The sequence below is a fragment of the Pieris napi genome, chromosome 18 (assembly GCF_905475465.1).
Source record: "Pieris napi chromosome 18, ilPieNapi1.2, whole genome shotgun sequence".
Classification (NCBI taxonomy): Eukaryota; Metazoa; Arthropoda; class Insecta; order Lepidoptera; family Pieridae; genus Pieris; species Pieris napi.
Window position 1 is genome coordinate 1,140,562 of NC_062251.1, and position 20,807 is coordinate 1,161,368.

Sequence of the window (20,807 nt, forward strand, 5' to 3'; positions counted from 1 at the left end):
ATAAGTAGAAGTGTCTTATAAGTGCGACTAAAATTCGACTTTAATTGAAGACACTTCAACGGAGGAGGGATATTGTTCCAGCACTTCGGTACGAACGTGTTAATTGCTCATAGTAAAGTTTCAGGCGTGAGTTGAAACCACTAGACCAAGGATTAGATAATCTGTGTACAGTGAAAAGCAAAAAGCATTAATGCGTGTGAGAATCGAACCTGAACTCACCCATGTGTTTTGCTCACAGCACTGATCAAAGGGATGAACATCCTTTGAACGATTTTGTCATATAGTATCTCTAAAGCATATATTATATATATTTTTAAAACGTTGGGTTATATTTATAACGATTATCTTAATATATATAAATTACGTGTCACGTTGTTTGTCCGCTATGGACTCCTAAACTACCGAACCGATTTCAATCAAATTTGCACACCGTGTGCAGTTTGATCTAACTTAAAAGGTAGGAGCTTACATCTCAATTTATACCCGCAATATTATTTTATTGCAAAATATTTGTTTATTATTTAACAGTCACAATTCTAACAGATGGCGCTGTGTTGAAAGTACCAACGTTTCACACATAAGCTACAATTTAATGGCATAACCACCAAAAAAGCATGACTGGTGTTCTCCTACCGTTTCTCTTGAATAGTTTACTACTATGTAATATAACAAAAACCTTAACCACAGCAACGCTTGGCCGGTCTGCTAGTATAATATATGTAACGATTTTGCTTTATATGTCATTACAATATAACTAGTTAATATTTGTCACCAATATAAAAAGGGCGTGCGTGAAAAGTCAGAAGTGAAACTTCGGTGGCGGAGAGTTTATTGCCAGTTCTTCTCTTCTGTTCTACGCCCTTGATTTGAGAACTGGCAGTAAATGTAAAATTAGAAGCATTTAATACATTTTTTTTGACGTTCATAAGTGTACTCGTTTTTACAACAAACTCCCAAGCGAAATTAGAGTATTATCACTAAATAAATTCAAAGCCCTCGTTAAACGAAAATTAATCAACAAAGCTTTTTATAAATTTGAGGACTACTTAAATGATCCTAATCCTTGGGATTGATTTGCTCCAGTTCAAACAATTTGTATGACAATACTTGGCGATTAAAAAGAGTGGCGGAAAGTTTCTTGCCAGTTCTTCTTACCCGCTCTACGGCCTTGACTTGCGAACTGGTAGTAAATGTAAATTTACGATTAATTTAACTTGACGATTCAAAAGTGTACTTGGTTACCCACTTGAATAAAGATATTTTTGAGTTTGAGTTTGTACATTGTCTTACCTAATTATGAATTAAACACGAAAAGGTTCTATCTTGTGAGGCTGAGTTATTGAAACATATTAATGTTAAATTCTTTATTAACTATATTACTACAAAATACTTAAATATATCTTAAAATAACATTGGTTTCTATATACAAAACCAGACGTATTTGCCACGAGTTATATAATCTTACGCTTTAAGCTCTATTCATTTAGGCGAAACTAAACCGTTCCTGATTTTTTATCGAACAACTGATGTATGTGTTCTAGCAATTATTATAATCAATCCCCACGCATTCACCACAAACTGTGTCCATATAGGCGAATGGCACTAGGATTACGGTCTCATTGTGTTTCTTATAAATCAAAACACCGGTTGATTCTGATGCAATTCTGACGCCGTCATTAATTGGTATTAATCTGGAAAAGTTAATTGTCAATTAATACACGTAGCTGTCAAATGCAGTGTAAACTCTTTATAACGAATTTTAAGAGACCGAGCATTTTTTAGTTATAGGGTGTGTGTACTTATGTACGCGCGTAAGAAGTTATACTTCTTTGGCATTATTAAAAATAGTTTTTGATTGCATGCAAATAATTAATTACAATTAAATAATCAAAGACTGGAAAAGGAGTCATTATAGTCAATAAAGTTCAGTTTACATTTGAAAAATTAAACAAATATATTACTCTCTTACATTAAGTGTAACATAAATTCTATTATTTGAATGTTGATTTTAAATTATGTCCAATGCCGTAGCATCTTCCGTGTGCAACTTCATACTGATAATTTTGTGTCACGGTGCGCGCGCATCGTAAAATTTCACTCTCATAAATTTTTCATAACGCGCCTAAAGAAGTATAACTTCAAAAATTCGTTCGCGAAGAGAAAATAAACTAAACCAATTACAATAATTTCTAAATTACGTCTTGACAAGCGGAGAGAGCTTGTAGTTTATTGTTTATCAGAATGCCAAATCGTAAAATGCAGTCATGACTGATTTGAGCGCGACCGCCGCTGTGAAAACCGCTGTGAGAGTTTGAAAAGTGAGTTACAGAATCGCACGGCTGTAAGTATAGTGTCGGTACTTTTGTTAATATAATTTGATACTCACGGCGATTCTGTCTTAGTAGTATTCCCTGCGGTGTGGTCAATATCATACATCTTAATACGCCCGGCGCTTTCTCGTAGTATTACAAAGCTGTGAACATAGATGATACACCTTTATAGGTACTTTAAAAAAAGAAAAAGAATAAAGAAGACATCATTAAGAAATAGCAGTTTTGGCCTAGTGGCTTCAGCGTGCGACTCTCATCCCTAAGGTCGTAGAACTCTGGCTGTGCACCAATGTACTTTCTGCTCGTCAGAAAGCCAGTTCTGACGAGCGAAACGTTCGCTTGAACGGTGAAGGAAACATTGCGAGGAAACTGGCTTTATGACTAAAAAATTCGACAGCGTGTGTCAGGCACAGAAGGCTGATCACCTACTTGCCTATTAGATTGACAATACGAAATTCCACCCGTATCACCTCGACGTCCGCCGTTCCACAACTGAGCGTTTCTTAAGGCAGCTTTTGCCGCGCACCACCACTCTGTGGAACCAGCTGTCCAATGAAGTATTTCCGAACCAATTCGACTTAGGGTCATTCAAGAAAAGAGCGTAACAATTCTTAAAAGGCCGGCAACGCACTCGCGAGCGCTCTGGCATTGAGAGTGTCCATGAGCGGCGGTATCACTTAACATCAGGTAAGCCTCCTGCCCGTTTGCCCCCCTTTCTATATAAAAAAAAACAAATGATCTTGTAACAGATACAGTCCTAAAAAGGTTGTAGCGCCACTGATTTATTTATTTTTCAACAATTGATATTACACTTAAAATTGAATATGTCTCTTAATCTTGAAACCAAAATTTTTGAAGGTTCACACACATGCTTTTTTTCATTCACTTCTTAATTACGTTTTTTTTCAAAAATCACAACTTTAATTAACCTTTCTTTTTATTAAGAAAACACAAAATCAGTAATGTGACGTCAAAATCGGTTTAAATCAGTGTTGGCCTAGTGGCTTCAGCGTGACTCTCATACCTGAGGTTCGAACCCCGGCACACCAATGAACTGTCTATTACAAACTTAACATTCACTCGAACGAAGAAAAACATCGCGAGAAAAGCTTGCCTTAGACCCAAGTCAGGCACAGGAGGCTGATCACCTACTTGCCTATTAGATTGAAACAGAGATCTGAGGCCCAGACCTAAAAAGGTTGTAGTACTGGTTTATTTTATACCTTGGTAATTCTGAGCAGTCAGCTAGTACTACGGTCTCAGCGCATTGAATTGGTTGCAATTGATCAACACTCCCTGATAATGTTTGAACTGTTAGTCCTTGGAGCCTGCATTCTCCTGAAACAATTTGGAAGTATTTATTTAGTTCCTACATCTAATATAAGTTATATATAACAAAAATAATACTAAATACATAACCAAAGATGAAATACATAATAAAAAGATTCAATCATTTACGTAAGGACGAAAGCAATAAAAATCATTCAATTTAAGTGAGTAATAAATAATTCGGCTGTTTTGTGTGATTGTGTGTGACGGTGTGTACGTAAGGGTGTGTACAGGAAGGTGTGTATGTAGGGTGTGTACGTGAGGGTGTGTATGAGATGTGTATACGTGAGTGTGTGTAAGTGAGGGTATGTACGTAAGGGTGTGTGTGGTGTGCTCATGATGCAGGTGATTTAGCACTATGGATATTCTTATTACTCCTTTTAATGATATACCGCGACAGCTTAATTTTTAGCGTATTTGTTATAAAGTAGTGCTTACCGCTGCCCATGGGCACCTGCAATCAAGAGACTGCCGGCATGTCTTAATATAATTTTGATTGAAAATCTTAGTTTTAGTTGTTTTGCTATAAATTGTATTAACATTATTAAATGTGGTATAAAAAAGTTTTCTCTCTCTCTGTTACAATATTTTCGTTACTTTTTTGTAATAGTTGTATTTCTTTAACTTCAAAGTTGCCAGAAGGCTCACACGTGCGTTACCGGCCTATTATGAATTGGTACGCTATTTACTTGAAGGATATATATATATATGTAACTGTTAGATTACGTAACTCTCGCGACGCAGTTCTTTTACCGTAAAAGTGAGACCCAAGTCGGATAAATCACCTTAAGGGACATTCTGTCTTAGTTATTACGTAATTAGAGAACCTAACATTAATATTGACTAAATTAGTTTTAAACACTAATTGTATTCTTGAAGCTTCTATGTCTGATAAAAGTGCCTTAGAGTTTTGATGATCAGTCAGTGAGTGACAAAATTAGGAAACTTTGATTAGTTATAATTCTTATTCTAGTTTTAAAAAAACATTCAAAATCATTTGTAATATGTACAATGTACACTTATGAACGTCAATGAAGAAATACTTATTAAATGCTTCTAATTTTACATTTTCGGCCAGTTCTTAAATCAAGTGGAACGGAAGAGAAGAACTGGAAATAAACTCTCCGCCACTCTTTTAAATCGCAAATTTTTTTGGTTGTACGTTTGTAAGGAGCTGCAACCATTACACCATGTTCAACATGACATCTTAAGTAATTTATAGGTAATTAATAATAATAAAATAAATTAAAAACAAAGATTTGTCCTCTATCAACAGGTGGCATGGTGAAATACGCACGCACATACATTCTCGTGGGAACAACACGAAAATACATAATCGACTTTTTTGGTTTTTATATCAAAATTGACTTTTTTTACTAATTCTTCTTAAAATTCGAAAATATCTACATCCTCTATCTTTCTCATAATATCCACTAGATTGGTACTGATGAGTTCTTGCGTTAGACATACTATTTATAGTTGTTTATTGAGTGTATTCAAGATAATATTAAGTGATACGATATAACATTTTTTCAAATCATAAATTTTTCTTTACTTTGGACCTCACTGTGAAAAAAAATTACTCCACCGAAAAGTGTCCCTGTACTACAAGTTTTGGCGCATTTAATAGGGATCCTGAAAAGGTATTACACGTGGCCTTGACTCACTCTTATATCTTTCTAGGACGAAAAAACAACAACGACCTAACCTTAGAGACCTCCTGTAGAACAATTTTTTGCCGCTGATGACCTCATCTATCCCCTATTTGCGTTTGATCCACGACTTTTTGGCCACCCTGTATAGTGGCAAACAGTTTTACATTTACAGCTTGTCTCTCTTGCTCTCATCTTCTCTGTCTGCGACTTTGTTTCATTTTTGGTTCTCTCTCATTATGACCCGTCCTTTGACTTTAGTTGTTGTGTTGTGTCTTTTTGTTTTAATATCACAGATTCGATAATTAATTAATATATAATTAACCATACATTAGAGATTATAATAGGCACTAGAGTATGTTATAATTAAATTAAGTTAAACTAATTAAGACATACACGATACATGTTCTATCAACTAGCCAATGGGTTTAATTGCGTGAGTATTTTAGTCATTGCTTTTAAAATATCGTCTAATATAGAATTTAAAAACAGGGGCGATTTAAAATTGTAGTAATTGAATAAATTAATAAACGACTCAAATGAGAGTCTTTCCTCCAACTTCGATTTTGTTCCCTTTGGAGAAGAGACTCTTGGGCCGTGTGGTGCTGTACTCAGCTATTTGGTGACCCCAGAGCTGGTGCTTTCCTTAACGAATATCGCAGTACAGTGAGGAAATGCTGCCAGTGTAAAGGTACACTGCCGCAACACTTTTTAAATTTGTTTTAATTTTCTATTTATTAATTTATTATTATTACTATTTATGTTAATATTGTAAATACTACACGACTTTGTGGAACCAGCTGCCCAATGTATTTCCAAACCAATACGACTTAGGTTCACGTAAAGAGGCCGGCAACGCACTCGCGAGCACTCTGTCATTGAGTGTCCATGGACGGTGGGTATTTCCAAACCAATTCGACTTAGGGTCCTTCAAAAGAGCGTACCAATTCTTAAAAGGCCGGCAACGCACTCGCGAGCCCTCTGTCATTGAGAGTGTCCATGGGCGGTGGGTATTTCCGAACCAATTCGACTTAGGGACCTTCAAAGACCGTACCAATTCTTAAAAGGCCGGCATCGCACTCGCGAGCCCTCTGTAATTGAGTGTCCATGGTAGGTGGGTATTTCCGAAACAATTCGACTTAGGGTCCTTCAAAGACCGTACCAATTCTTAAAAGGCCGGCAACGCACTCGCGAGCCCTCTGTCATTGAATGTCCATGGCCGGTGGGTATTTTCTAACCAATTCGACTTAGGGCCCTTCAAAGACCGTACCAATTCTTAAAAGGCCGACAACGCACTTGCGAGACCTCGGTCATTGAGTGTCCATGGGCGGTGGGCATTTCCGAACCAATTCGACTTAGGGCCCTTCAAAGACCGTACCAATTCTTAAAAGGCCGGCAACGCACTCGCGAGCCCTCTGGCATTGAGAGTAACCATGGGCGGTGGGTATTTCCGATCCAATTCGACTTAGGGTCCTTCAAAGACCGTACCAATTCTTAAAAGGCCGGAAACGCACTCGCGAGTTCTCTGTCATTGAGATTGTCCATGGGCGGTGGGTATATCCGAACCAATGCGACTTAGGGTCCTTCAAAGACCGTAACAATTTTTAAAAGGCCGGCAACGCACTCGCGAGCCTTCTGTCATTGAGTGTGTCCATGGGGGGCGGTATCACTTAACATCAGGTGAGTCCGTTTGCCCCCTGTCGTATAAAAATAAAGAAAGCAAATAATACATTAACAAAATTACCATAAAAATATTTTAATCTCAAAAATATGTCCAAATTCGTTATATTTTAAGATAGTTAGAATCTATCGCTGGGAATCGAATCAACCACTTACTGTAAAATCCAAATTTCTTCATAAGTTGCATTCCGGTCACACTGTCCAACAGCCACGCAATATTGTCCGACTTGAACTTCATCTCTGGTCCATGGTTGACAACAAGAGATGCTACTCCGTTCTTCTCCTGAAAAAGCGTTTAAACGTCACACACAAGCTTACTCTGATTTAAACATTGACTACCACGAAAAACAGAATAGGCAATGGGCGTATAGATCCAGATAAAAGGTTGACTTAAAAACAAGAAAGGACCAAGGGGGAAATAGTAGAAGAGCCCCCTTTAAAATTGGATAATAATAGATATGCATTAGGAGGAAGCGAATGGAGAAAGAAAGCTACAGTATTTGGAAAACGCTGGACTTTTAAAAATTCTATACGAAGGGAAAGAAGGAGAAGATTGTTTCCTTAAAAAGGTGGATAGATATAAAAGCATTAACAGGAAGTGAATGGAGAAGGAATGCCATGGCAAAGATATTTGAAAAAAGCTGGACTTTAAAGACATTACGAATGGAAAAAAGGAGAAGAGGGCGTCTTTAAAAAGGTGGATAGATATAAAAGCCTTAACAGGAAGCGAATGGAGAAGGAATGCCATGGCAAAGATATTTAAAAAAAGCTGACTTTAAAGACAACTATCTGAAGAGAAGATAGTGAAGAGCACAAAGATTTAGAAGCATTACCAGGAAATTAATGGAAAAAGAAAAACATGGATAGAGAGATTAGGATAAAGCTGAAGAAGGCCTTTACGGGTTCCGATCAATGGTACTAAATGAAGCTAGGATATCAGGATTACAAGATCAAATTTAAGCAGTACATTGGTAAAGATTGCAGATAAATGGGTTTTATTATTATATTTTTACCACATACTGCTTTAGCCATGAAGTGATTATTCGAATCGCTATTTGTTAGAGACAATTTTAGATTTAAGTCAACATTATTTACAGAATAGCCCTGCTGCGTATATATCTAATTATACTGCCTCAAGTCATGAGAGGTTAAGTCTGTATTAAATTTATTTGTTCGCCTATTCAGCGTGACATTCTCATCCCTGAGGTCGTCAAACCCCGGCTGTGCACCAATGGACTGTGCTCTAATGGTGAAGGAGAACATTGAGAGGAAACCAGCTTTAGACCCAAAAAGTTGAAATGTGTCAGACGCAGCTGATCACCTTCTTCTCTATTAGATTGACATATCATGAAACATACAGAAATCTGAGGCCCAGGCCTAAATTCAAATTAGTATATTAATATATAACTCACCTTGACAACTGCTGTAGCGTTTATAGTGTCCTTGTCAAGACTCCCGAGGATCTGACCAGCTGGTGTACCACCCATCAGACCCAGTTTTGGAAGCAGATCGAAGTCGTGGAGCTGAAATATGAAATATATCAAAAAAAATTATAACACAGAGATAATGCTTGATGGACATAAATAATTTTAATTGACAATAATAATAATTACAATTATTACAATTAATAATAATAAATTCCTCGAATTGACAATAATAATAATTGTAATTATTATTATTATTAATTGACAATAATAATAATTACAATTATTTCGAGGAATTTAATATACTTGCTAAGTGTTTAATAATAATAATTATTTATTTATTTAAAAACTGATTGTTAACTGCAAAATGCTGTGTCCAACGGGTACCACACAACCCTCCCAAAGGCCGAGAACAAATTTAAATTAAAATAAAACTTGCCCTCGAACCGGGAATCGAACCCGGTACCCCTCACTTAGCTGCCACTTAATAAGACCGCTAGGCTATGAGGCCCCCAACGGGTTCTTAAACTGGGAAAACTTGTTACAAGAAAACATATTTATTACAGAGTTCTGGAATATTGTGAAGATCCTTCTTCCTTCCTCTACTTTAATAATAAACATACCCTTTCTCCCACAATCTGAAACTCCACATTCCTCTCCAATCCACCATCTCCGTGTTTTGGAGTCCCTCGGTACTTGACTTCAATGGTGCTGCTCTGGTCCGTGGAACAGCTGACGAATTTATCAGAGGACCTGTACGTGATGGTGACGAGACCTTCGTACGCTGAGGGCGTGGTCGTGATGTCTTCGTCTGATGGGGCGTGGCTTACGTCATCTTCTTTGTAGCAGAGCTGATAAGAGACAGTAGAACTTTGAGGGCACATGTCGGCCTTTTAAATATTGTTGGGACAAATATATTTCTGCGTTTGATTTATCGATTTTATAGGGAAAAAGCTTTTCTTCTAAAAGAATAAATTAGTATTCTTTTTCAAGATAAATCTAATATTGACTCAAAATATCTATTCAATGAAGATTGAACTTAATTTTTTTGAAGTGAAACTTCTTTAGGCGCATGAGAGTAAAATTTTTACGGAACGTCACGAAGATATGCAGCGTTTTTGTCAAAGAAAAGAGAGAGAGAGAGCGATTGAGAGAGAGTGAGAAGGGTGAATTACCTTATAGAAATTCTATTATTAAAAATTCGTAAAGAGAATTTATGAAATATTAGTATTTTTTTAAGTTATTATTTTCGAAGAAATAAATATTTTTTTTTTTATTATTTGTATTAATTCTCGATACTTAATATTTTAATGACAATTAAATTCATTAAATTCCTAACATATCTTCCTTTTTCCCTCCCTCTAAGTCTCGGAAATCTAAAGTTTTAGATTTGCATAAATATGAACAAGACTTAAAAATTAGTTTGCCAAAGAAATTTTTCTTCTGACATGTGTACGCACGCACTTTTTTTAAATACAGATTTGTTCAAACTTATGGCCACAATCCCACCTGATGTAAAGTGAGCTGTGGCCTATTGGAGGGCAAGCCTGTCCAGAAGATATCTGTTTAACCACCGCTTAAATGAACCCATATTATGCTCTCTAGAGAAGATAGATAGGCAAGGAGTTCCACTCCTTTCCTGTATAACATCGAAAATCCAGAAACTGAACAGAGTATATACCTTCCAATGTGTCTTCTTCGGGTCTGCTGCTTGTGGCTGCTTCACGTATAAGTTCCACTCAGCTGAGACATTCCTCCCTGTACTCTTTATCTTTGTGTTAGAATCTATCTTTAAGAAGACGGTCTTTTCATCTAAGCTGTAATTTAAAAAAAAGTTTTAGTTATTATCAAAAGGTTTTTCGACGACCAGTCACTTTTCGAGCGTCCCTTGGCGTTGCTTAGAGATGTGGGGTAACTCTGCATCTTCTACTACCATGGAGAGTGTTCAGAGGAGTTTTTGGGACGACCGATTCGATTTAGGGTCCTTCAAAGAGCGTACCAATTCTTAAGAGGCCCGCAGTGTACAGCCTTCTGGCAGTGTGAGTGTCCATGGGCAGCGGTATGGGCACTTAGCATCAGGTGAACCTCCTGCCCGTTCGCCTCCTGTTACATAATTTATCTTCTAGTTACTTAGAGCAAAATTTTATGTTTCTTTCTGGTGGTAGTTTTGCTTGAAACTCTTACTCATAAAACTGAATTCTATCACTCCTCCTTTACTGTGCAAAGTATCCTGGAATGGAATGGAATGTATGTGTGGAATGAATGTATGTAATATGGAATTCCTTATCAATTGATATCAGACGAGCTGTCTTTAAATTTATTTGAAAAGCTTCTTTTTGATCATTTTTCTTCTGCGTCGTAATTATAATATATACGTATATTATATTATATTGTGACTCAATTAACTTTTGGATTAGCATTAACATTTTTGTTTATACATAATAGAATAATAGAAGTTACGTGTTATTATGTGTTTTTGTATAAGGTAACGAAGTGTAATTAAATAAATATATATATTTATATTATATACCTATAATAGCTTAAGACCACTCCAAAATTGGCTTCAACACTATCTACTCGCTCCAAAGAGATGTTGCCCAAACTAAACTTAAGTCGTATAACTTCATCTCCTCCTTGATCCTGTCTTGTGGGGGGGAGAATGAGTCCACAACCTGGTAGGGGAGTCAGCTGGTGTAACGTGTCCACGAAGGTTTTTTGGGTTTGTGGAGTACTGAAACAAATTGAAAAATAAACCCAGTGACTAACTAAGCTCGGCGTTTCTGGGGGTTTTGGGTTCGATTCCGGTATAAAAAAATTGTGTTTCGCAGACACTGCAACACGCGGAGAATCTATTGTAGAGGTGTTCTAGCCCATTAAATCGTTGATGTTTTTCCGTCAATTGTATGATTTTTACGAAAACTTTTAGTGTGTTCAAACGCCCTGCTCTGACATAACTTCCCAATTTAGATAAAATTTTGCGTTAAGATTATACTGTCAAATTAAATAATAAAAATCCTATTTAATTATTAATTGAAGAATATCGTTCAGGCCGCTTGTTAAACGGCGCTGTTTAGTTAAAAGGCTAGGCTGTTAATTGAACGGTCACTAAGCTACTTGGCTGCGACATATATAATACTAGCAGACTCGGCCAAGCGTTGCTGTGGCTAAGGTTTTTGTTATATTACATAGTAGCAAACTATTCAAGGGAAACGGTAGAAGAACACCAGTCATGGGGACCACCATGCTTTTTTGGTGGTTATGCCATTAAATTGTAGCTTATGTGAAACGTTGGTACATTCAACACAGCGCCATAAGTTAGAATTGTGACTATCAAATAATAAACAAATATTTTGCAACAAAATAACATAAATTGAGATGTAAGCTATCATCTTTTATGATCAAACTACACACGGTGTGCAAATTTGATTGAAATCGGTTCAGTAGTTTAGGAGTCATAGTGGACAAACAACGTGACGCGTTATTTATATATATTAAGAAGATATACTATACAGATACTCCTGACATTTATTACATATAAATTTAAACATAAGTTTCACAGTACACTGGTTGGTAACTAATTAATGAAATTGGTAAAAATTCAATCAAACTCACTCGTAATTTATTATTTTCGACATCAAATATTTCTCTAGTACTTCTGCTGCCGAAGTCTGCTGCTCACAATCGAAGAATATGCCATTTTTATTCACCTGTAAATCAAAACCAGAGCAGTGTTAGCGACTCTCATCCCTGAGGTCGTAGGTTCGATCGCCAGCTGTGTAATGGACTTTCCATGTACTTGGTTATTAAAAATAAATAATAGTTAAAAAAAACTAAAACACACGCTTTTAAAGCACATCAAACTAAAAAGTGAAACATAATTCCTAATTTAGGCTGAAAATGGTAATGAACAAAAAATACTGGTATTATTCTGATTATTTTTCCGACCCAAATATAGGCCAATAGAATTGCACCATTCGACGTCACGTGGTACAACCTACATGGTATTATACTGAAAATTTTTTGTGAAAATTTTCTCTGGTCGTTGCTTCAAGAAAAGTATTAAGTAGTTGTTTTATTCATTATGAAATTCTTATTTGTTAACTGTACATTTCGTCTCATGGTGCAATTCTATTGGCCGACATTTGGGTCGGAAAAATAATAAATTATAAGTGAAAAAGCGTGGGTTGCTCGATAGACGAAAAATATGGCACAGAGCGCCTTTGTGCACGGTGCTTTAAAAGCGTGTGTTCTAGTTTTTTTAAACTATAATTTATTTTTTAGTTAATTTTTTTATATTTTTTTCATTTTTTTTTCGGATTATTGCATTGTCATCGATCTTTGACAGGTGCGCAAAGTTTGAATTAAATCTGTCCGTTAAAAGTGGGTCAAAATCGAGTCCGAAGGAGTCGGTTACATACATACATACATACAGGTGAAGCATTAGCTTATATAAAGCGTGTAAAAATGATCACGAAGAATACAGGAGTTGGAGACCCAGACCTTGGTAGCTTCTGGATTTATTCTTCATGATATTTTTTTGAACTCTCGATAGTACGGTGATGACAAATATCGTAAGGACTTAGACAAAAACGCCAAAACGAGGGCACCGAAGGCTGATCACCTACTTGCCTATTAGATGGTCACGAAACAGAAATCTGAGGCCCGGACCTAAAAGGTTGTAGCGCCACGGTTTTTGAAGTGAAACTTCTGCATGAGGGAAAATTTTTTACGGATGAAACGCAGTAATAGCGTCACGAAGATTTGCAGCGTTTTTGTCGAAGAAAAGGGAGAGAGCGATTGAGAGAGAGTGAGAAAGGGCGAACGTAACATGTAACAAATAGCCACGGAGAAAAAAATTAACACATATTTATCTTTTAAATAAATTAAAAAAAAAATTATAATTCGTATTAATTTTCGACAGTTAACATTATAATGACAATTAAATTCCTAACATATTATCTTCCTTTTTCCCTCCCTCTAAGTCTCGGAAATAGTCTTTGAGTTAACAATTAGTTTGCCAAAGAAGTTTCACTTCTGACATGTGTACTTTGTGCGCACATTTTAATTTTATTTATTGACTAGGGCAAGATCTAAAAGGTTGTATTTGTAACTATGGAATAAAGAGGGGTACCGGGTTCGATTCCCGGTTCGAGGGCAAGTTTTAATTAAATTTAAATGTAGTCTCGGCCTTTGGGAGGGTTGTGCGGTACCGGGCGAGTGCTTAAACCGTACATGGAGGACATGGTCGAATTTTTAAGGCAAAAAGCACGAATTATAAAAATCTCATACTTGACGCTGGCTAATGCACAAACCGTGCCAGAGCCATAAAAATAAAAAAAATATGGAGTAAACATTTTGAGCGACTATTTTCAAATGGTAAATATGCCCACAACTTGGATTCCTCGGTAGATACAGGGTATCACTTACTTTAGATATAGGCTTCGAAGATACAGTATAGGAGTCCCTTCCAAGTGCAGAGTCTGTCGTAATTTGTACCCTGGAGTGCATTGCGATGCCCGCCCGCTGTGCAAAGGGATTTAACCACGTAAACCTGTAAAAATATTTGATTTATTTAATAATATAAGCTACCATTACAGATTACACCAATGCAGCTTCTTCTTCTTCTTCTGCACACACATAAAACCATACAACATTCAATTTATCAGTATAGAAAGTGACATGAATTCGTGTATGCGGTGATGTTGGTTATTATGTATGTGTTTGCGTGTTGTTCCCACGAGAATGTAAGTGCGTGCTCCTATTTCACCATGCCTCCTGCTGATAGAGGACAAGTCTTTGTTTTTTTGTTTTTTTTAATTTATGTTATTATTATTAATTACTTGATATGTCATGTGGAACATGGTGTAATGGCTGCAGCTCCTTACAAACGTTGTGTAAAAAAAAGGCGATTAAAAAGAGTACCGGATAGTTTATTGCCAGTTCTTCTCTTCCGTTCTACGCCCTTGATTTGAGAACTGGCAGTAAATGTAAAATTAGAAGCATTAATATGTATTTCTTTACTGACGAGTCATAAGTGTATATTATGATACCTACATGATTAAATGATTTTGAAGTGAAACTTCTTTAGAATGGATGCAACGGAAAAAGAGACAGACACATAAATTAATAGGATTTGGCGTGAGAGAGAGTGAGATAGGAGGCATTATACAGTGTATAAACTTTAAATTAGTGTGTATTTGAACATTTTCTGAAATAAAAAAACAGATTTGATGAAAATTAAATAAGTAAGTCAAGTAAGTAGTTTAATTATAAAATTAGATTATTTATCAATTTTATTTACAAATCATTAGTTATAGAAACTTTTTGAAGTGAAAACTTCGTACTACACTTAATTAAAAGTTTATACACTGTATAATGCCTCCTATCTCACTCTCTCTCACGCCAAATCCTATTAATTTAAGTGTCTGTCTCTTTTTATCTCATTTTCTCCCACGTTGGATCTTGTGAATTTATTTCAAACTTTTATTATTTTAGTTTTTACCAAATTAAAGATTGATATTAAAGTTATAAATAAAAATTAAAAATTAAAATATTTTTTTTTAAAGAAATAATCCTACATTTAGATAGAGAATAAGTCTAATTTACATATTTTAATTATAAAAACTTTGTTTTTGGAGGTTTTACTTCTACCACGTGTGAATTGGACACATGATTTTTTTTACTTTTACTTTTAACTTTTAGACATTTTGTTCATTCAAGAACTGGCAGGATGGAAGCTCACTGGAGCAAAGGAAGGCGGTTTTTAACTTCTATCTGAGGTTCTGCTGTTGAGAGGATCTTATTGGCTGATGAAGCTGTATTATAAAACTCACGCTATAGACCGCGTTGACGCTTGGCAAGTCACATTAAATTTGATGGGCAGATGAGCCACCAGCGATTGTTGGACTCTTCCTGTGTGCTCGGATTGTACCAGGGGTGCATAGGTTGACAGTGATGTAACTTTTGTACCTTGGAACCTGTAAACAAAAAAATTTATTAATTGTCGAGCCAGCAGATCAAGCGACGCGAGTGGAAAGGATAGGCCATGGAGAAGAGATTGTTATCATGTCCAAGCAGGGGCTTGATTGGAACCCGCCAGAAAGCGCGGCAAAAGTAAGTCTGGCGTCGTTGCAAATAAGGCAAAGAGTTAAGTCGAATTGGTTTGGAAATAGCTACCGCTTATAGACACTTAATGCCAGAGGGGTCGCGAGTGCGTTGCCGGCCTATTAAGAATTGGTACGCTCTTTTCTTGAAGGACCCTAAGTTGAATTGGTTTGGAAATAGCTACCGCTTATAGACACTTAATGCCAGAGGGGTCGCGAGTGCGTTGCCGGCCTATTAAGAATTGGTACGCTCTTTTCTTGAAGGACCCTAAGTTGAATTGGTTTGGAAATAGCTACCGCTTATAGACACTTAATGCCAGAGGGGTCGCGAGTGCGTTGCCGGCCTATTAAGAATTGGTACGCTCTTTTCTTGAAGGACCCTAAGTTTAATTGGTTTGGAAATAGCTACCGCTTATAGACACTTAATGCCAGAGGGGTCGCGAATGCGTTGCCGGCCTATTAAGAATTGGTACGCTCTTTTCTTGAAGGACCCTAAGTTTAATTCGTTTGGAAATAGCTACCGCTTATAGACACTTAATGCCAGAGGGGTCGCGAATGCGTTGCCGGCCTATTAAGAATTGGTACGCTCTTTTCTTGAAGGACCCTAAGTTGAATTGGTCTGGAAATAGCTACCGCTTATAGACACTTAATGTCAGAGGGCTGGCGAGTGCGTTGCCGGCCTATTAAAAATTGGTACGCTCTTTTCTTACCCTAAGTCGAATAGGTTTGGAAATAGCTACCGCTTATAGATATTTAATGCCAGAGGGGTCGCGAGTGCGTTGCCGGCCTATTAAGGACCGAAGGACCTTAGGTCAAATTGGTTCCGAAATATTCACCACCCATGGACGCTCTCAATGACAGAGGGCTCGCTAGTGCGTTGCAGGCCTTTTAAGAATTGGTGCGCTCTTTTGAAGAACCCTAAGTAGAATTGGTTCGGAAATAACTAACGCACAAGGACAGTCTCAATGCCAAAATGCTCGTGAGTGTGTTACCGGCCTTTTAAGAATACGTACGAATAGTATTTCTATTTTATTCGTTTACTTCTAACTTCTACTTCTAATTGAAATAAATAAATAATTATTTTACCTAATGTGCAAGTCGTTCTCCCAATCTAGATCCAATGTAGGATCAGCTGGTGCTGTTAGGTTACCTCTAACAGAGGTAAAACCCATGCTTAGGGACTGTAGGCGAATTGGAGTACCTGAAAAGGCAAAATAAATTTTATAAAAATCACCCGCTTTTGTAATCTAGCTTCTTTATTTAAGCTAGAGATTGTCTCTTTCTGCCATATTGCGTTTACAATGTGTTAAAGAGAGACAGTTTTAAATGTTTTGTTTTACGTGAGTATTCACATGTATTTTACATTTTAATATTTTGTAAGGTTGTGTTGAGTAAGCTCAGTTGTAATTTATATAATATAATGAAACTGTTTAGCAAACAAAAATAAATTTTGTATAAGCGAAGTATTAGTTACCAAGTCGCGGCAATAGATGGCGCCGATATTAAAATTAAAGTAAAGATAGTGTAATAGTTATCTGTCAATATTGCTTTACTGTAAATAAATAAGATTACCCATAAAGATTAAAAAACTCTTGCCCAATTACAAATACACGTGAATAAGTATTAGGTATTTGTGCACAGACCCTTCATACCCCGACATGAAACAAAACTACATTTTGTATAAGCGGAATTTGGATTATCGGCATTAGATGGCGCTAATATCAAATCTACTTTTAAAATAATTAAATAGTTATTTATTATGTCAACTTTTGACAGAACAAATAAAGAATAATAATAAGATTATATCTCATAAATATTTATAAGCTCTTGATCAATCACAAATAGGTAACTCATTATTCTATTCACAATAAGACTATGATTATGGATTTAAACAGATTTTTTATCTTTGCTTTATACTTCTTATTACTTTTAATTCATTACTAACACATCGATATACGTGTTGTTTTTGCAAAGACCCTTCGTACCGTTGTATTTAAACAGTTAATATTTTCATCAAATCACAATAGTTCGCCTACTTACCAATAGATGGCGCGTTACGCTAAAATTAATTATATAAACTTGCTTACAAAATTCATGTAATAAATATTTAGATATGTAGTTATTATCGAAATATATTATGCTACACAGAGTACCTATTGTTAATTTAATAATTAAGTAAATTTCTACTCTATCACAATCACCATTAGTATAAACCTATTTAATTATTAATTCTACTGATAGGGATTCATCGAATTGACTAATTTGTATAAAACAATGCGCGCCATGATTGTTGCATAACAGCTATAACTGCCAAATATTTTAAATTATCAAAAATTTCTAATTTTATTTTCTAAGTTTCTTCTTCGGTGTGAAAGTGAGAAAGAATACGACTTTCTTTCTCTTTTCAGTACGTCTATTATCAATCAATGCTTTAAGACCCTTAATAGATCTATTATTAATCGTAACTGAATGTCGTATAGTATATATGTTACAGTTAAAACCGGTTTTTAGATAGAACGCGTTATTCCTAGTTAGAACGCGTTTTTACTAAACGCCTTTGTTAACATTAGAATTAACTGATGCTCACAATTGAATATCAGTTAAAACTAGTTATTATTAGACAAAACGCGTTTTTTCGAAGTTAGTCAGTTAAAACTGTTCAGACCAAGGCTACTTTATTCTGCGTATGTAAGAAAGGATGTATGTCAAAAAGGTGTCTCTGCAAGAAAAATGGCTACCTTTGTAATTCAAAATGCCACGATAGTTTGTCTTGCAATAACAAGTAGATCGTCATCTTTTTTAATTTTTAAGGTTGTTTGATTATTTTTTTATTGTATGTTTACCAATATCCCTTAAAAATATTATTATAATGTTCCTTTTTTAAATTTTATGGTTGTATTCTGTTGATTTGTTTGATTATTTTATTTACTTTTAATTAATGTTGTCACCTTGGCAACTACTTTATGCTGATGTTCCCTAAAATGTTCCTTTAGTGTAAGTTTTTTTTACTAGGTACGGTACTATGTTTCTATACCCTAGATCTTTTTAATAAATATTTTTAAAACTTTATCTTGTTTTCAATCCCAAAATTCAAATTAGTTTCTCTAGTGCTAGTTGTAACTAAAGCTTGGAGTGACAACTAGTTTTATCAGAAAATATGAATTATATCAGTGGTAAATTCTAGTTTTCACTTGTTATTTCTAGTTTTGACAAAGGCATTTAGTAAAAACTATTTTGAACTAGGGAAAACGAGTTTTAACTAAAAACTAGTGTTAACTGTATCATATACATTATAGTTATACATATACACGTCTCAAGCGAAACCTAGTGTTTGTTTAAACCTCTGATTTAATTTATTTGTTATAAATATGTATGAACAATTCGAATAAAAAAAGTGCGAGCGTACAAAGTACATGTCAGAAGGGCAACTTCTTTGGCAAACTAATTTTTAAGTCTTGTTCATATTTATGCAAATCTAAAACTTTAGATTTCCGAGACTTAGAGGGAGGGAAAAAGGAAGTTATGTTAGGAATTTAATTAATTTAATTGTCACTAAAAACACGTGGCATTTTATTAACAATTCGTCATTTGAAATTTCAATAACTTATTTTGCATAAAATATCAAATACTAATAAATCATAAATTCTCTTTACGAAAGTTCAATTTAAAAAATAGAATTCCTATAATAATTCGACCTTCCCACTCTCTCTCAATCAGTCTCAATCGCTCTCTCCCTATTATTCGACAAAAACGCTGCACATCTTCGTGACGTTCCGTAAAAATTTACCCTCATTCGCCTAAAGAAGTTTCACTTCAAAAACAACAGTTTTAAGGGCGTTGTCAAATCGACTTTTTTTTAAGGAATTAATTTGTATACAACAAGGAAATAGGATGAATTGCCAGCAAAAAAAAATCCAAAACCCTTACCAAGCTCACTCGGTACATTCATCTCCATTTGTGATGGATAGTAGACCATCTGTTGGTTGATATGGCTTCCAAATCTTAGAAACTCCATTATTGATTTTGCCACTGAAATTATAATCAACATTAATTATACAATAAAGAGTTTAATAATTTGACAGTATTAAAAATGTAGTATTATCTGTATGAACATAAATTATAAATAATCACTTATAATACCACAAGAGCTTCAAAATTATCGGGTATTTCCCGATAGGTTCGTTGCAAACAAATATAGTCGTCACGACGACTATATTTGTTTGCAGGGAACCTTGAGGGAAATGCCCGATAATTTTGAAGCTCGTGTGGTATTCGGGGGATTATTTTTCCGACCCAAATGTCGGCCAATAGAATTGCACCATGAGACGAAATGTACAGTTAACAAATAAGAATTTCATAATGAATAAAACAACTACTTAATACTTTTCTTGAAGCAACGACCAGAGAAAATTTTCACAAAAAATTTTCAGTATAATACCATGTAGGTTGTACCACGTGACGTCGAATGGTGCAATTCTATTGGCCGATATTTGGGTCGGAAAAATAATCATAGCCAAAAATATTTTGAGTGATGACTATACATAACTGTATTTTTTTTTCCAGAATTCTTGCAACACCTTTTGTTATAAAATTATTTTGTCCAATGTTAGTAATACTCTAATAATTAACTCGTTTACGTAATTTTACTTTCCTGAATAAGCAACAACCATAAAGATAGTTTAAGTTTAGATTGTAATTCTACCAAATAATCATAAAAATTAATGTGACCGTTTTTTTATGTATTTATATGTTCACGCCTTCTTCCCGTGGGAGAAACCACGGATCTCCACTTACTCACTCTACCTCTCTCGCCTCATTCACTTTTATTACATTCACCATTCATGCTTCTCTGTTAAGTCCTTTGGTCCAGGTACGACAAGCTTACATCACCATTCGCGGTTGCCTGGTCTACTCGTTAACCGCTCATTCATCCATTCTACCATCTCATTCTCTTTCGTATCCTCGTCACTACATACTCTTTATAATGATTTATTCATACTTTCCATTCCGTTCCAGGTCTCAAATCTTGATTGATTGATGTGCGTTGCATATACTGTCTTGTCTTCTACCTTTATCACTATATCTATATGTACCTGTTAAAAACATACAATTATTGTCCTTTAAGCTTAAAGCTGACATCATAATGCAGTGTTTCCCATGCCTTTCCAAAATTCTTATAACATACATAATTTTTAATATTAAAAATATAATTGTTCACTTAAGGAACTGAATAAGGTAGGGAGAAATCACTAGGAAATTTTTAACGAAACTCAGGAAATTTTCAAAACA

At 35.4% G+C, this 20,807-nt stretch overlaps 1 protein-coding gene across 1 annotated transcript in view; it reads right to left on the reverse strand.

The window, feature by feature from the left end:
- Positions 1-1,349: 1,349 nt before the first annotated feature.
- LOC125058435 overlaps positions 1,350-20,807 on the reverse strand; it is a 49,564-nt gene continuing 30,106 nt past the window's right edge. The window contains exons 16-29 of the mRNA XM_047662507.1: positions 20,518-20,611; positions 19,446-19,547; positions 16,605-16,719; positions 15,249-15,392; positions 13,843-13,966; positions 12,028-12,122; positions 10,946-11,146; positions 10,097-10,232; positions 9,039-9,266; positions 8,404-8,514; positions 7,148-7,274; positions 3,554-3,668; positions 2,387-2,473; positions 1,350-1,691 (exon numbers count right to left, since the gene is read on the reverse strand). Of these exons, the coding sequence (XP_047518463.1) occupies positions 1,538-1,691; positions 2,387-2,473; positions 3,554-3,668; positions 7,148-7,274; positions 8,404-8,514; positions 9,039-9,266; positions 10,097-10,232; positions 10,946-11,146; positions 12,028-12,122; positions 13,843-13,966; positions 15,249-15,392; positions 16,605-16,719; positions 19,446-19,547; positions 20,518-20,611 (1,833 nt within the window). The 3' untranslated portion in view covers positions 1,350-1,537. The remainder of the gene's footprint in view (positions 1,692-2,386; positions 2,474-3,553; positions 3,669-7,147; positions 7,275-8,403; positions 8,515-9,038; positions 9,267-10,096; positions 10,233-10,945; positions 11,147-12,027; positions 12,123-13,842; positions 13,967-15,248; positions 15,393-16,604; positions 16,720-19,445; positions 19,548-20,517; positions 20,612-20,807) is intronic.